This window comes from Panthera uncia, chromosome X, assembly GCF_023721935.1.
Source record: "Panthera uncia isolate 11264 chromosome X, Puncia_PCG_1.0, whole genome shotgun sequence".
In the NCBI taxonomy this organism is placed as follows: Eukaryota; Metazoa; Chordata; class Mammalia; order Carnivora; family Felidae; genus Panthera; species Panthera uncia.
In genome coordinates, this window is record NC_064817.1 from 30,053,441 (window position 1) to 30,071,267 (window position 17,827).

The window sequence follows — 17,827 nt, forward strand, 5'->3', positions numbered from 1 at the left end:
CGGTCCGTGAGTTCGAGCCCCGCGTCGGGCTCTGTGCTGACAGCTCAGAGCCTGGAGCCTGTTTCAGATTCTGTGTCTCCCTCTCTCTGACCCTCCCCTGTTCATGCTCTGTCTCTCTCTGTCTCAAAAATAAATAAAAACGTTAAAAAAAAAATTAAAAAAATATATAGTTAAGTAGGGAAAAAGACAGAACATGGAGCTAAATTAATAATCCAACTAATACAACTATAGTTCTGCTTATGCTTTTTTTTAAAGTTTATTTATTTTTATTTTGAAAGAGAGAGAGGCAGGGGGGAGGGGCAGAAAGAGAGGGTGGGAGAAAATCCCAAGCAGGCTCGGCACTGTCAGTTCAGAGCCTAATGTGGGGCTCAAACCCACGAACCATGAGATCATGACCTGAGTCAAACCTGAGCCAAAATCAAGAGTCGGGCACTTAACTGACTGAGCCCCCAAGGTGCTCTGCTGCTTATGCTTTCAAAACAGGTCCAGGAACGAAGCATCCACACTCATCAACCTCAAGAAAACATCTGTGTAATATGGTACAGTGTAAAACAACAGAGTCCCCAACCATGCAGCACATCCCTCCTAGGTATTAGTGCAGTTTCAAGAAACCCAAGACTTATGTGTACACGAGTGGCTCAGTCGGTTAAGCTTCCGACTCTTGGTTTTGGCTCATGTCATGATCTCACAATTCATGGGTTCAATCCTCATGTCAGCATCTATGTTGACAGCACAGGGCCTGCTTGGGATTCTTTCTCCCTCTCTCTCTGCCCCTCCTATATATATTATATAATATACATATGTAAATAAAGAACTCTCAATTGTTTTGTTAATATAATGGCTAGCCTTAGGGATTCCCTTGAAAAGATGAAAGAATAGAATGTAGACATAAGACACAAGACACAAAGAAATGTCCCCATCCAATGTAAATTCCCCTTCTTAAAATCTGGCCACATGTGCTCCTTTTAATTTCCCTTTTCCTCAAGATTGACAGAGATCACTCTGGCCAAATCTCTAGGTTTAAATTATACAGGTTGCTCCTGTAAATGCTGAGAGCCAGAAAATGAATTTAACAAAGGACCCAAGACTGGCCATAAAGCTTGCTTTGCTCCTACTTTCCAGGGCTCTGTAATCAGGCTCGGCCCTATGCAGGTATTCCTCTTAAACAGTGTCCTTTGGAGGAATATCATAGGCCCCTCCCACTGCCAAGAAATTCATGTTCCCTGGATAGCTACAGAGCTTTTCAGTTATTAAGCCCTTTTACCTCTCTTTCAAAAGATCCTACCGAATTTAGAGAGCAGTTAGATTATTTGACCATATTTACAGTTTTCCCTTCACAGAGGATAGTAATGACCAAAACTTGCCCTAGGCCTTTCTACACATGATTGGCAAAAGGCTAATTTTCAGACGCTAATAGAAGCTAAGGTTAAATTGTGTACCCAGAAACAAGGCTTTTGTTAAAATGTTTTATGCAGATTTTACAAAGGCATAAGTCTTTCAGTTTCCATTTTAGCTAAAAATTCTCCCTGATATGAAGAAGCAAATTTATTTAAGAAGATGGGCCAGTCCCTTGATTTTCAAGCTGTAATCTAGGTCTTTAGGGAATTAGGAGAAACAGCTTATTTCACAATTTCTACAAAACCAGAACTACAACTCTAGAAACAAGTTAAAGTCCACCTATCTTTACCAATCTCCAAACTTCGCCTATTTCTTTCCAAATATTTGTAGACATTATAAAAGATCATTGTATTGGAACAAAAGTGTTCTGTACTTTAAAAAACAGAGGGAAGAGACAGGAAGATGGTAGTGGACTAGGAGGACCCTAGGCTCCCTTCATCCTATGAACACAACTAGACAACTATCAAATCATCCTAAATACCCCAGAAAGCGACCTGAAGAATGACAGAACAAACTCCACAACTAAAAGGAGAGAAGAGGCCACATTGAAGAAGGTAGGAAGTGCAGAGATGTGGTTTAAGGGAGAAACAGATCCTAGCTACTGCAGAAGGAGGCACTGGTGCTCATGGAGAAAGATATGAGAGAGAGAGAGAGAGAGAAGGAGAGGAGCACACAGGGGAACACACAAGGAGAATGTTTCCCTATAGCCACTGACTAGGAAAATGGGAGGGGCTGAATTTTGTGAGTTCTTGCAAGCAGTGGGCCTAAAGCCTATAGTTTATAGGTCAGCAAGCTTGGTTAGGATGGAGCCTGGGGGGCACGGACAAATTATGGAAACAACCCAAGTGTCCACCGACTGATGAGTGGGTAAAGAAGAAGTGGTGTATATGTATATATACAATGGAATATTACTCAGTCATAAAAGAGAATGAAATCTTGCCATTTGGAACTACATGGATGGAGTTAGTATCATGCTAAGTGAAATAAGTCAGCCAAAGAGGAATACCATATGATTTCACTCATGTGGAATTTACGAAACAAAACAAAAGAGCAGAAGGAAAAAGAAAGAGAAGCAAGGCAAGAAACAGATTCTTAATTATAGAGAACAAACTGATGGTTAATCAGAGGGGAGTTAATGGGGGATGGGTGAAATAGGTGAAGGGGATTAAGGTGAGCACTTGTCGTGATGAGCACTGGGTGATGTACAGAAGTGTTGAATCACTATCTCGTATACCTGAAACTAAGATTACACTGTATGTTAACTAAATTGAATTTAAATAAAAACTTAAAAAAATAAACTTTCTTAAAACATAGAGACATATGCTTATATGGGCATAGAACAGTCCGGCATGATAATAAAAACACTGGAAATGACAGCTACTTCTAACAAGGGGAACTAGTTGACCTGGAAATTTGCTTTTTACTCTATATTCTTTTTGAATTTTGTAGCATGTATCTGTATTGTCTGTTAAAAATTAATACAAGGGCACCTGGGTGGGTCAGTCGGTTAAGCATCCAACTCTTGATTTTGGCTCAGATCATGATCTCATGGTTTGTAGGTTTGCGCCCCACATTGGGCTCTGTGCTAACAGTGTGGAGCCTGCTTGGGATTCTCTCTCTCCCCGCCTCTCTCTTTGCTTCTACCCCACTCTCTCTCTCTCTCTCTCTCAAAATAAATACACTTAAAAAAATAAAAATAAAAATGAACACAAAAAGGTAAATTTTAAATAGCAATTACCCTGAAACTTTAATTTTTTAATTTTTTAAAAATGTTTTAATTTATTTTTGAGACAGAGAGAGACAGCGCATGAGCAGGGGAGGGGCACAGAGAAAGGGAGACACAGCATCTGAAGCAGGCTCCAGGCTCTGAGCTGTCAGCACAGAGCCCGATGCGGGGCTCGAACCCACAGATTGCGAGATCATGACCTGAGCTGAAGTGCGACGCTCAACCGACTGAGCCACCCAGGCACCCCACCCTGAAACTTAAAGCACATTTTTATGATCTTTTGCTGTCCCTTGAAATAATAAATTTTGTCACATATTTTATTTATTTCTTTATTTTTTTAAGTTTATTTATTTTTGAGAGAGAGAGAGAGTGAGGGCTCAGGTGCACTCGAAGTAGGGGTACAGAGAGAGGGAGAGAGAGAATCCCAAGTAGGCTCCACAATGTCAGTGCAGAGCCCAACAAAGGGCTTGAACTCACAAACCATGAGATTATGACCTGAGCCAAAACCAAGAGTCAGAAGCTCAACCAACTGAGCCGCCCAGGCACCCCTGAAAAATATTTGACTTTAATGCCTCATGAAGTTTTGTGGGTAATTTAAGCATAATTGTTAAGAACAAATTAATTAAATAGGTTAAAAGATTTGTAGGTCAACTTTTAAATAGCTTCCAGAATCTTTGGTAACTTAAACTATAAGGTTTTGCTAAGTTAAATGATGAGTAAATTCATTGATAATTTAGATCCTTTCCAGTAAGATAAAATAATGAAACATTAAGTACTGAACGTATTTTATAAACTTTTGTCTTTTTATTTTGCTTTTAAGTGTTTATTTATTTATTTTTGAGAGAGAGAGAAAGAGAGAGAGAGATAGCGCGGGAGGGGCAGAGACAGAGGGAAACAGAATCTGAAGCAGGCTCCAAGCTGTCAGCACAGCTGACTTGGGCTTGAACCCATGAACTGTGATATCATGATCTGAGCTGAATTTGGATGCTTAACTGACTGAGCCACGCAGGCACCCCAACTTTTGTCTTTTTATAGAGAAACTAAAGATAAATTTGAGACTGTTAGTAAACACGTTTTATGCTTTGCTGAGGGATTGTACTATGAAAAACATTTCTAAAATTTTAAAATATATTCATAAATTTGCCAATCTAAAGAATTTCTGTGTAACGGAGTTTACACTTGCTTACTACTTAGTTTTTACTAGAAATTAAGGTTTGTAAGCATTAAGAATTCAATATGTGTAATCAAGACTACCGGAAATAATAGGGGAAACAACTCTATATGTGAGGAAAGTAAAATACGTGTTTTGGTAAGAAAAAATATGAGGAATAGAAATATATGTTAGTGGAGTGAAAAGAAAATAATTTTGTGCTAAAGTGACACTGGTGACTTAAAGCGGAACGATTGGGGGTATCCGGGTGGTTCAATGGGTTAAGCATCCAGTTCTTGATTTCAGTTCAGGTCATGATTAGTTAGTGAGTTTGAGCACCGCGTTGGGCTGTGTGCTGACTATGTGGAGCCTGCTTGGGAGTCTCTTTCTGCCTCTCTCCCATGTGCGCGCGTGTGCTCTCTGTCTCTCAGAATATAAAAATAAACATTAGAAAATAAAGAGGAAAAACTCAGGACAGAATCTGAATGTAAAAAAGAAAGTTGTAGGAGGTTTATGGAGAAAGAATCTTAGAAAATGAATTTTTATGTGTGGTTAGGACTGGCTCTAAGATAAGTTTAAATACATAAATGTGTTTTAATGTCAAAAGTACAATAGTGCAGAGTTTTTGTTTTCTTTTTGTTAAAAGTACAAAGTTTTTTTGAACTATCGATTTGCTTTCTAGGGACCAAGAGTAGATAGTGTCAAGATTAGCCGTTTTGGCATGAACATTATTTTAAATTAAAAGTAATGAAAACCCAGCAGATTCAGGAAAAGCTCTTTAGCTCTCTCTCAACTAGTTGCTTGTATCAGGAAGAAAAGTATTAACACAGATTCCTTTTTGCCTAAGAAACTTACCTGCAGAATAGGGAAACCTTTGTTTTCCATGCATCACCTTTCACCTTCTTGCTAATGGTCTTCTCCCCTTGGTATTCCTAGACCCCTACCCCTCTTCTTAGCTCATATAGGCATCGCATTGCCTGTCTTTGGAATTTCCATGTCTGTGTGGATTCCTCGTACATATGTACGCGATGGAATTGGATTTTCTCCTGTTAATCTGTCTTATGTCAATTTGATTCTTAGTCCAACTAGAGGGATGTTGAAAGGCAAAGTAAATTCTTCCTACCCAATATCTTCATAAGAAATTATAAATAAAAGTTTTTCTTTACCTTTTAAGTTATTTGTCTAAAAAACAATGATTCTATGTTTGCCAAAATAATTTTCTATATTTTTCAGGTCTTTGGTACTTAAGAAAACTGAATCTGAATGTTAAAAGAGCAAAATTTTGCTCACAACTATGTAACCTGTATTTGCCTTTGATATCTTTTATTGTCTCTTTGGTTAAATGGATAATGAAATATTGGTTCATAATGATTTGTGATCCTATTCAATCAAATGTTCAAAATTTTTGATATTTTTTTCACATACTTCCCAAAATTAAATTATAAAATAAAGTCTTTTGACCACAATCTAACTGAAAGTTTCCAGTGGGCCACTGGAAGATTAAAAAAAAAAAAATGTGGAGCACTTGGGTGGCTCAGTTGGTTAAGCGGACGACTTCGGCTCAGGTCATGATCTCACGGCTCAAAAGCCCCTGAGTTCAAGCCCCGCACTGGGTTCTGTGCTGACAGCTCAGAGCCTGGAGCCTGCTTCTGATTCTGTGTCTCCCTGTCTGTTTGCCACTCCCCTGCTCGAGGTCTGTCTGTATCTCTCTCAAAAATAAATAAGCATTTTAAAAAAATTAAAAATGTGAGAAATTAAACCAAGTAGGCTTATTGGGAATGTTAGATTACACAGGAAACATTGTCTAATAAGTGATTATATTTATGTAGATATGTTATTAAAGCCGTTTTTTGGGGGCTCCTGGGTGGCTCAGTTTGTTGAGCGTCCGACTTCAGCTCAGGTCATGATCTCATGGTTCATTTTGTGAGTTTGAGCCTCGCGTCGGGCTTGTTGCTGTCAGGGAGGAACCCACTTCAGATCCTCTGTCCCTGTCTCTCTCTGCCCTTCCCCTTCTCGTGCTTTCTCTCTCAAAAGTAAATAAAACATTAAAAAACCCCACAAATCTTCTAAGAATTATATGAAACTTCTAGCAATCTGATGTCTTGGTATATTATTATCTTGAAGTTATATGTGTCACAAAAATAACCAAATTTCCTTTTCAATTGCATTGCAAAGAACTCTAATCAGATCTTTAACCATGGCCATTTTTAAGTCTTTTATCATTTATAGACAGTTGTACTTGTACTTACATGCCTCTATAAAAGTTTCTTGCACATGTGCTTCATCTTTTGTGAGACCTAAGGAAAAAATTGAGTAAAGGCTTCTGATAACCTTAAGATCATAAAACTGAACTAGGTAAAAACTTTTGCAGGTAGTAGAAAAATTAGATTTAAGCAGAACCAGAAATAATAACATGGGACTAAATAAACTGAGGAAGATAATTATACTTTTTATGACTTTTTGTTTGAAACATTGCTGACTCTTTAAAAATGTTTTCTTTTTTCCAGATTTAAGAAAATGTTTTCTCTTAAGCTGACTTAGAGCAATTTGACAAAATATACCTTTTTGAACAAATTGAAACATTTATATTTTTCCCTACCCGAACCCTCCAGAATTCAGAAACTCTCAGTGAGTATTCTTATATTTTTATGGCAATATGTTTATTTGCATAAATTCAACATGGAACTTATTTATTTTATTTGGTTAAAATATATTTTGATATATATTTTTATTTTATTTTATGAAAATATATATTTTTAAAGTTTATTTATTTTGAGAGACACAGAGACAGGGTAAATGGGGGAGGGACAGAGACAGAGGGGGGGAGGGAGAGGAAAGGAGGGGGAGAGAGAGAGAGAGAGAAAGAGAATCCCAAGCAGGTTGTGCACTGTTAGCTGTAGAGCCCGATGCAGGGCTGAAACACAACAACTGTGAGATCATGACCTGAGCCAAAACCAAGAGTCAGATGTTCAACCCACTGAGCCACCCAGGCGTTGCAAGAATCTGTTCTCCTTGTAACAGGGAACAATTGGAAACACAGGTTATTTCACCAAGGCTTTGACTGGAATGTCTTATCTAAGAAAGACATGTATAGACTCAGATATGACCAGACAGCTTCTTTACTTTATGATATCAATGAAACCCCTTGGAAATCTTAGCCTGATACCTTGTTTACAAAATTCCCAGCAGCCTTACCCAGTGAGTAAAGAAAGACACTTCCTGGCAGGTGTGGGAAACTCAGGATACTTTGAGGACTTCCAAAAGAGAGGGATCTACCCAAATCCATAGGTATTGCAGGTGAAGTCTGATGGCAAATATTTAGCTTGGCTTTTGGCCTCGAGATTCCATTAAAAGTTCACTCTAGAGATTCCTTATGAAAAGTTCCAGCAACAAAGGTTTTAAAAAGCCTGTACGGTGAACCACTATTCTTACTGGACTTATGTAAATAATCAGGCCAATTTTTTGCAATTAGACTTATTTTGCAAACAATGTTAATTTGGCTGGCTTTGGTAAAAATGAGGGTGATTTGTAGAGAGAAAATATGTTTCAATAATATACCTTTGTAGATTTAAAACTATTTATTATAAAGTGGACTAGATCCTGATTTCTTCTAGTGTCCTCCAATGCCTGGCCAGAACTCTCCAAACTAACATTTTGGCTTTGTTCCCATTTTTCTGACTTAGAATCATTTGAGAACTAAAACTGCCTTTTTTCCTGAAGCCCTGCAAACTAAACATAAATGACTTGATATAAACTTCAGAGAAATTGCCACAATAGCTCATATATAGACAATCTTCGTGTTTATTGCTCAGAGGGCCATTCAGAAATCACCAGAGACATTTCAACTGCAAACTAGGAAGATCTGTGAGATTTCTACTACCTGTCCTCACTCTACTGAAGATGCTTTGAATCTGACATCTAGGCATCTTCTCAACTGGCTACCCTCAGAACCCAGAAAGTGGCTTAGCATTTGATCCAATCAGTAACCAGTATTTTTCTTTTGTTTCCACAGAAACACATCTTATTTAATACCTGATTACTTGAACCATGGGCCTACCTTTCAGAATATACCTGCATCACTGCCTCCTGAAATAAGTGTGACCAAATTGACTTATTTTCAGGAGTAAGAGATGGTTCAGTGAGATGAAACAACCTACCAGCTGAACTTCTAATGTGTGAAACTTCAGGTAAGTTTCAGAGTAAGAAACTGTAGGGTCTGAGGGCAGGCTGCCCATGACAGCCACTTTGGCCTGAACATTATTTTGAGCTGAAGGTAATTGAGACCTTAGGAGCTCAAGGGAAACTTTTGCCCCTCTCTTAGTGACGTAGAGGAATCTAAATGGAAGGTTTTTCTCAGAATAATGGTTATGAGCAGAGATAAATTTTATCTGAGTGATCCATCTATATATATGGCAGGAGAAACATGTATTTCTAAACATCTGCTCTACTTACCACCTGGTGAGGTGCATTCCTTCCCTTTGAAGTCCCAGACCCCTACCCCCATTCCTCAGTTCAGGATGATATTATGCCTCATTTTGCCGGATGTCTTTGGAATTTTCATGTCTGGGTGGGTTCCCCATATGTATGCTTTAAATTTGATTTTCTCGTGTTAATTTGTCTCTTGTCAATTTGATTTTTAGTCTAGCTGGGTGCACCTTGAAGGGGACAAGAATTCTTGGTCCTAGTCATGGCCATCCAAGTCATGCAGTTCTACTTTATTGGGCCTTAGTGTCATCACTTTATTCTCATTGGTGTGGCTTTTCATCATCTGGATGAAATTTTCATCATATGTAACTTTCGTGAATTTCATTATATACTACCCACTTTCAAATTATTTTTGAAACACATCAGTTGCTACACTTTTAACACTCCTGTGTTCAGAGAAGTTCTGTTTATTTTCTTTCAATAGCTTATGTCTTTGTTTCTTTTTTTTTGTTTGTTTTAAGAATGTGTACTTATTTATTGAGAGAGAGAGAGAGAGAGAGAGAGAGAGAAAGACAGTGAGTGGGGGAGGGGCAGAGAGCGAGAGGGAGAGAGAATCCCAAGCAGGCTCCATGTTGTCAGCGCAGAGCCCAACTCTGGGCTTGATCTCATGCACGGTGAGATCAATGAGTGAGCCAAGATCAAGAGTCAGAGGCTTAACCAACTGAGCCACCTCAATAGATCTTGTTTCTAAGTCGTTACTCTAAGCACTATAATAGGTTTTCCTGGTCTGCATTCAGACTCTTTTTTCTTTACTTTTTAAAAAAAACATTTTTTTTTTAATATTTACTTATTTTTGAGAGAGAGAGAGAGAGAGTGCAAGCAGGGGAGGGGCAGATTGTGAGGGAGACACAGAATCCGAAGCAGGCTCCAGGCTCTGAGCTGTCAGCACCGAGGCCCACAAGGGGCCCAAACTCACAAACTGTGAGATCAGGACCTGAGCCGAAGTGGGAAGCTCAACCGACTGAGCCACCCGGGTGCTCCAGACTCTTTTTTCAAAAAAAAGTTTCAAAGCCTTCCCCTAAGTGTTTTACAAGAGTCCCACAGTACCAATAGGATAAATAAGTTAAGCCTCACTATAATTAATGAGGAACTATACTGTTGGGGAGACTTGGAGGTTATGGAGAGCTATGCTAAATGTCCCCTGCAGAGTTGCCATTCTTCTCCTCTGAGTTTAAGAGGAAAATATAACTGCTCTATATTGACTTCACATTTTGCCATGTGAACTAGAAATCAGAAGTCTTACTTCATACTTAGTGGAAACTCTAATGGTGGGTAGAGTTTCTGAACAGCAAGGAAAGGATAACAGTGAGGAAGTAAGGAGAATGATTCCTAGTAGAACTTTTTGATATTTACTTTGAGACCTGTTTAAAGGACAGTTGGATGAGAAAGGAAAAACAGTGGTTTTGAAGGATCAATAACTGGCCAGCAGATGGAAAGGCCAGTCCTCTCAGAGTGAAAATTATGTGCAGTGGCAAGGAAGAAATGAAAATAGCAAATATATATATATATATATATATATATGCAATATGAGTATACAAATATATTTATATATGTCTATATATCGTTATAAACATAACTATTTTTTGAATTTATTTTTGAGAGACAGAGAGAGAGTGTGAGTGGGGAAGGGGCAGAGAGAGGGGGAGACACAGAATGCAAAGAAGGCTCCAGGCTCTGAGCTGTCAGCACAGAGCCTGAGGCAGGGCTGGAACCCATGAATCAGGAGATCACTACCTGAGCCAAAGTTGGACGCTTAACTGACTGAGCCACCCAGGAGCCCCTCAACATAAGTATTATATATATAATTACACAGTATATGGATATATCTGTAGAGCTTGACTCCAAATTAATAAAAGTCCGTAGAAAGCAGCTTGTTGTAAAGTGATAAGCAGATTTAAGGCAGGGAAATGCCACTGACCTACTATGTTTTGAAACCCTAAGACCATCACAGCAGATCAAGGATGAAGTTAATGATTGGGCAGTGTGAATCTAGGACTGTTGGGAGGGTGCTCATCTAGCTAGATAAGAGGTTTGATCTCAACCTTTTGAGCAGACCCTTGGTTTCACAAATGAAGAAACTTAACACCTGGAGTAATTAACAAAACTTCTAAAGCTTCTATACTCAGTGTGTGGTCCCAGGACCTGCAGCAGCATTGGAATCACCTGGGACCTTGCTACAAATACAGAATCTTAGGCCCCGCCCCAGATCTACTGAAACAGAATCTGCATTTTAAACAAAAGATCTAGAGGCTTGCTATTACCTTTTGAGAAACGATAGCCTAAAGGCCAGTGAGCAGGGCACCTAGGGGGTCCTGACTCTGCTTCCATTGAATTCCTCTGTTAACTGTTAGTTTTGCTGCTTTAATTGACTTGGCGGGCACATCACTTCCTTTGCTCTTTAAGTTTAGTCTTAAGAGAGGTCCAGGAAAATTACCCCACCCTGCCAATGCCATCTTAAAATCCTGACAGGCCAGAACGAAGTGAGATTTGGGCTGTCACAGAAGGTTTTCCAGCTTCTCTGGTGACACTTGCGATCCCTGGGTTCTTTCCTTCCCCACGTGCCTGCATTCTATAAGCCAACGCACAAAGTTTGGGCTGAGCCAATGAGGGTGGAGCTTGAGGCGAGCGTGCGGCGTCTGTCGGTTGCCTAGCGACGGCGTCCACACTAGCCCTCTGTAAATCAAGTCAGCTACTGTTCGCCGGCTACCTACAAGGCCGCCATGGAGACTGAGAGGGGCTCCTTCATCTCCCGGGACGTGGAGACCCCAAAGAAGGAGGTGCAGCTGCGGGTGACCCCTTCGGAGGTGAAGTTCCTGGACACGCTGGCCGGGAGGGTGTACCGCCTGCCGGTTACCGTACACAACCTCGGCCGTTGCAACCAGAAAATCCGGTTTCAGGAACCACTCAAGCCACAGGTAACACCCTCGGGGGTGCAGGAGCAGGACCTCCCGAGCGTCAGGGCTCTGAGACCGCCTCCCCACCTGGGCGCCTGCTTTGTCCCGGAGAGTAGACGCCGGCTTCTGCGGGAGTGGGGGGCGGGGGGGGGGGGCAGGATTGAGCTTCCCAGGGAGCGGCCATTTAAGTCTCAGTGCATACGCGTGCTAGCCGTTTTGTTTTGTTTTTTTGTTTTTACTTTTTGTTTGGTTACGGAGACACAGTGGGGAAAAGTTGATCTAGAACCTTCCAACTTCTTCATCTTGGGTTTGGAAAGAAGGGAAAGGGGGTTCCATGTCTGTCTCCTAACCCCAGAATTTGTGCTTGTATCCTGTAGAATTACATCAACAAAATTCTCTAAAGTACCCTTTAGTCATAAAGTGCCTGATTACTCTAGATGCAGTAGGATAGTGGAAAGGTTTATTATTTCATGTTCCAACAAACATTTGTTGAGCACCTACTGTATAATAGGCTGTAGGTGTGAGGAATCTAAAATGAACACAACCCTACCCTTACAGGACTTAGAAACTGGGGGAGTCAGTAAAGATCATGAGTAAAATTAATGTTCCGAGAGGCCGTCTCCATCTTCTGACTTAGAAGTTGAAAGAATTCTTTTTTTAAATTAAAACATTTTTTAATGTTTATTATTTTTGAGACAGGGAGAGAGAAACAGAGTGTGAGCGGGGAAGGGGCAGAGAGAGAGGGAGACAGAATCTGAAGCAGCCTCCAGGCTCCGAGCTGTCAGCACAGAGTCCTAGGTGGGGGCTCGAACTTGCTAACTGCGAAATCATGACCTGAGCCGAAGTCGGATGCTTAACCAGCTGAACCTTCCAGGCCCCCAAAGTTGACAGAATTCTATTTCAATCTCGCTGTTATTTTAGATCATGTGTGTGAGAGGATGAATATTAGTTTGCTGCCAGGGAGACTTTTGATATAGGAAAGGTGATAAGAATTTTTGATATGTAAGTGATAAATAGCCTTATTAGTATTTTTTTTTTTTTGTGTGGGACATTCTTAACGATAAGTAGTATTGAATGCACCTGGATTTCTAGGTACAGAAATGGAAAGGTATCTACGATTTTTTTTGTTGTTAAAATTACATGTATTTGTATATACATAGAAAAATGTACGGTAGCGAGTAGAAGGATAATGAGAAAAAGGACTTTCATGTTCTACTTTTTACACTTAAAAAAAATTGTACTATTTACCTACACTAAAGTGCACAAATCTCGAAAGTAAAGCTTGATGAATTTTTATGTGTTTATACACCCATGTAGCCACCATTTGGGTCAAATCGTAGAATTTCCCTTTCCAGCATTCTAGAAGGTTCCTTGCAGTACCTGGAGTCATCACCCCATGGAGGTGACCACTGTAGTGATTTCTAACACCACAGATTAGTTTTGCTTGTTTTTGAGTTTCATATAAATGGAATCCTGCTTTGTCCATTTTTATATTTGAATGTTTTAACAATAGTAACATGTATTTTGTAATAAAATGGAATATCGTGAGAGTCTATTAACTCTTTTTTAAATCAAAAATGACCTGATTACTCCAAATACTGTAAAATAAGGGAAAAATTTTATAATTTCACTACCTCACTACATATTTATTGAGCAATTGAATGTATACCTGAAAATACTTTTCTTCTAAAATTCAGGCTGGCAGTAAATCCCAGATGTGGGCAAACACTATTTTATGGATGTCCAGGAGACACTTATATGGGTGGTTTTTGTGCAGTCAGGAGATAAATGATATAATTCATTTTAGTTTGTATCAAGAGTTAAGAAGGAAAACTATTTAGACCACAAATCTGGACACAAGAGAATGGCCAGGTAAGCTTACCAGTTAGAGGCCAAAGCCGTGAGCCCAGTATTAGTGTGAACTTCTCTTTGTTGCAAGACCATGGTGTGCTCTCCTGATCCTTCATAGATATAAAGGGAATTAGGAAGAAGATAGATTAGAAAAAAATGTATTAACTATCTTGGAGAAAAGAAAAAGTGCTGTATAAAGAAGATTGTCATCATCACCATTTATAATTACTTACAAAATGATGCTTCTAACATACAGTAGTACTGGTTTGCAACCCTGGCTCAAGAGACTGCATTATCTTTGTGTTGATGACCTATTATGAACCATATGTAGTACTATATGCCATCTACTGTGGGTTGCTGGTAGAAAATGAAGAAGACACAGTCCTTATCTTTAGTGTTTTGTTAACTTGTGTGGCTTCTGCATCAGTCAGGCCAGTCTTACTTGGAATTGTCCCCTTTTACCTCCATGGCTCAGACTCCCTTTTCTTTTGACCCGTGTTTTTCATTCCCACTTCCTGCAAGAATCACCTGTTTCCAAATCCCACCCATCTTTAAGGGTCAAATTGAGTTCTCTTTTTCTCTGTAAGTCTTATCATATTATCTCCAAATTATTTCTTCCCTGCTGGATACCAGTTATCAGGCATTGATTATAGTTTGGACTTGTGTCCTGATGACTCCTAGTAAATGTTAGTTTTACCGTCCATCAGCTCCTGAGTAAGGGTGGTGCCTTATACACCTTTGTATACCATTCACAGGGCTCAGCAACTTGTAGTTTGACCAAAAGCACATGCTGCTGAAGCCATGGTTTCCTTTCTCCAAGATACAGCTTCTTTAAAGGAAGATAGTCACATCTGATACATGCACTTGTAACACCCAAAGGCTTATGCAGGGAAAAATCTATCCCTTGTTTTCTTACTGTTCTGTAATTGCAGGGGGATTCAGAGTTGAACTGTGATAGTTTTGAGGTATCAGAAGTTTGCTGGAAGTATGAAGCTTTCAGACCACTGGTATCAACAAATCACTCCACTGCTCTGTGCCCTTCATTGCTGGAAAGTACTGCTTAGATTTAGCCTGGCATGAAAAGCCCTGAATAATTAATTTCAACATGACCTCCATCGTTACGGATTGAGCTCTTTGCCCAGCGAGGCTAGCTTATTAGTTGCCTGCTGAAGGACTGTTCTGCTTATTCTTTTCTTGGCTTATGTCCGAGATATTCCTTCCCCATAGGGAGCACCTTACTTGCTTGTTCTCCACCTTTTACATCCATTCTTTAAGCTTAGGCCAAGTACACTCCTTTCTAGCCCAATGGTAATCATGCTTTCTCATGGACTTTTGTGATACCTATGTCTCCAGTACTCATAAGACAATTAGTTCTTGGCTTGTATTATTTAACTTTCTAGGGGTGTATAGTCTGCTTCCTTGAAGAGATTATGTACTCAGGAGAGGGACTTTTTCCACTTATGGGGAAGGATCTTATGTTTCAGAGTCACATAGATGTGTGATTTGAATCCTCACTGTTAGAGTGAACTTAGACGTTAATTATGCTCTCCAAGTCCCAGTTTACTCATCTATATTCTGGGAGCCTTAACATCAGCCTTATAGGACTGTAGAACTGTCTTATGTGAGATAAGAGATGTAGAATGCTTGAAGTATTGTGGGTCTCCAACACATAGTAATTCTCTCCTTCACTTTCTCCCTTCATATTTGTCCTGGAGTCTAGCAAATGTTTTACAAGAATGAAAGTGGTTTTTCTTCCCCTCATATCCTATTCCTTTTTTATATTTGCTCCAAGTTCTGAATTCTAAGTCCCCATACAAAAAGTATATAAAATGATAAATGTATGTGTTTAAGATTATTAGATTATCTATTATTTAATAATAGATAATTATTAAATTATTAGATTGCTCTCCCTTTGTTCTGTATTGAAGTACCTCATACTTCTAAATGAGCTTGTGAGCATTTACATGTTTCTCAACTGACTACATTGTCAGTTTTAGTCCATGTACTGTTAAAAGCATACCTGGAGGGGTGCCTGGGTTGCTCAATAGGCGTCTGACCTTGTCTCAGGTCATGATCTCACTGTTCGTGGGTTCAAGACCCGTGTCAGGTTCTGTGCTGATAGCTCAGAGCCTGGAGCCTGCTTTGGATTCTTTGTCTTCCTCTCTCTCTGCCCTTCCCCTGTTAGCATCTGTTTCTCTCAAAAGTAAACATTAAAAAAAAAGCGTATCTGGAGGGTCTAGAATCTGATATATATATATATATATATATATGTGTGTGTGTGTGTGTGTATACACACACACACAGTCATTAAGTGTTTGCCTTCAGGGAAGGAATATTGCCTATATCTTGATACAGCTCTTGAACTAATGGACACTTCTAGCTACCGTAGCTCACATTATTTCCTTATTAGGAGTTAAGATGTATAATTTGATTTTTTTTTTCTCCCCATGAAGTTCAAACTGATTTTGACCAATCTGGATAAAGCACTTGCTTCTGGACTTCAGATGACAGCTATGGTGGAATACCATCCTGATAAGGATGAAGACACTTATGACCAACTACTTATCTCAATAGGAAATAAAATAATAGAGATCCCTCTACTTGGGTATGTATTCTCCATATTTCGTGCTGACATTTTCAGCACTCTTCGCATAAAAATAAGGGTCAAAGTAATATAATATTCTGTATTTTCTCTGGCTAAGATTTCTTTTTGTATCTATAGTGTCCTTATAGCTGAACTTAATGGTCAGATTTTTAGCAAACGGGTGTTCAAAAAATGGAAGGCTGGTTTTCTGGTATTTTTAATTAAAATAAAAACGTTCAACAATTGCATGTATTCCCTCTTTTTCCCTTGACTTACATCTTGTTTTATTTTGACTGTGTTTTTTTTTATACCTTTTGAGAGTAAATTTTTTTAAAAAATTTTTTTTTTTTAACGTTTATTTTTGAGACAGAGAGAGACAGAGCATGAACGGGGGAGGGTCAGAGAGAGGGAGACACAGAATCGGAAACAGGCTCCAGGCTCTGAGCTGTCAGCACAGAGCCCGACGCGGGGCTCGAACTCACAGACCGCGAGATCATGACCTGAGCCGAAGTCGGCTGCTTAACCGACTGAGCCACCCAGGCGCCCCAAGAGTAAAATTTTTTTTTATATTTTATTTATTGTTATAATTTTTAAAAATTTACATCTAAGTAGATTAACGTATGGTATACTAATGATTTTAGGAACAGAATTTAGTGATTCATCACTTGTGTATAATTTCCAGTGCTCCTCCCAATAGGTCTCCTTAATGCCCCGTGCCCATTTAGCCCATCCCCCCACCCAAAACCCCTCCAGCAGCCCTCAGTTTGTCCTCTGTATTTAAGAGTTAACTTATAATTTTTTTAATGTTTATTTATTTTTGAGAGAGAGATTGAGAGAGAGACAGAGCACAAGCAGGGGAGGGCAGAGAGAGAGGGAGACACAGAATCCAAAGCAGGCTCCAGGCTCTGGGCTGTCGGCACAGAGCCTGATGCTGGGCTCGAACGCACAAACTGTGAGATCATGACCTCAGCCCAAGTCGGATGCTTAATCTGAGCCACCCAGGCGCCCCTTAAAGTATTTTTTAATTGATAGACATGCATGTGTGGATCCTCCTTTTCCTTAGCAAAATGTGCTTCCATAGATGTCATTCTTTTGTCTCTATTTGTCTAACATCTGTAGAATTAATATTGGAATGTTAATATAAATACTGGCATTAGATATGTCTTTTTATAAGTTCCCTTGTGTGTTTTTTTATTTTCATAAACCAAATTTAGATCTGCAGTTATTTTAGTTCTCCATGTTGTTGAGAAGTTCTGATTTAGCAAAACATTGCATTCTGTATAGAAATCAGTTAACACATTGTCAGGAAAGGAATGTTATTAGCCTATTAAAAATACTTACTTTACATTTTATAATTTATTTTAGGTAAGGCCATTTTTGGCCCATTCTGCACGTTGATGTAACTATGAGTTGCAGTGAGATTTGCTTGCTTGTACTATATAGGGAGAAAAGAGTTGAAGATGCTTCTGCCTTTGAAAACAGGAATTTTGTCCTCGTAATGTATGCTCTCTCTCATCTGAGTTTGGCTGCTCATCACAGCTACAGCATAAGGAAAACACTGTCCCCTTAAACTATGATGGAAAGGGCTGAAGGAGGATGGGCGTGTGTGTATCTGTGTGTGTGTGTGTGTATGTGTGTGTTAAGTTTTTAAGTTTTTAAGTTCTATACAATTCTATTACCTGTATAGGTTTTTATATCCACCACCATAGTCCAGATATTCAGCACTGGTAATACGACAA

At 39.4% G+C, this 17,827-nt stretch overlaps 1 protein-coding gene across 1 annotated transcript in view; it reads left to right on the forward strand.

The window, feature by feature from the left end:
• Positions 1-11,388: 11,388 nt before the first annotated feature.
• The window catches only part of LOC125931596 (cilia- and flagella-associated protein 47-like), a 70,049-nt gene continuing 63,610 nt past the window's right edge, over positions 11,389-17,827 (forward strand). The window contains exons 1-2 of the mRNA XM_049643664.1: positions 11,389-11,674; positions 15,958-16,109. Of these exons, the coding sequence (XP_049499621.1) occupies positions 11,480-11,674; positions 15,958-16,109 (347 nt within the window). The 5' untranslated portion in view covers positions 11,389-11,479. The remainder of the gene's footprint in view (positions 11,675-15,957; positions 16,110-17,827) is intronic.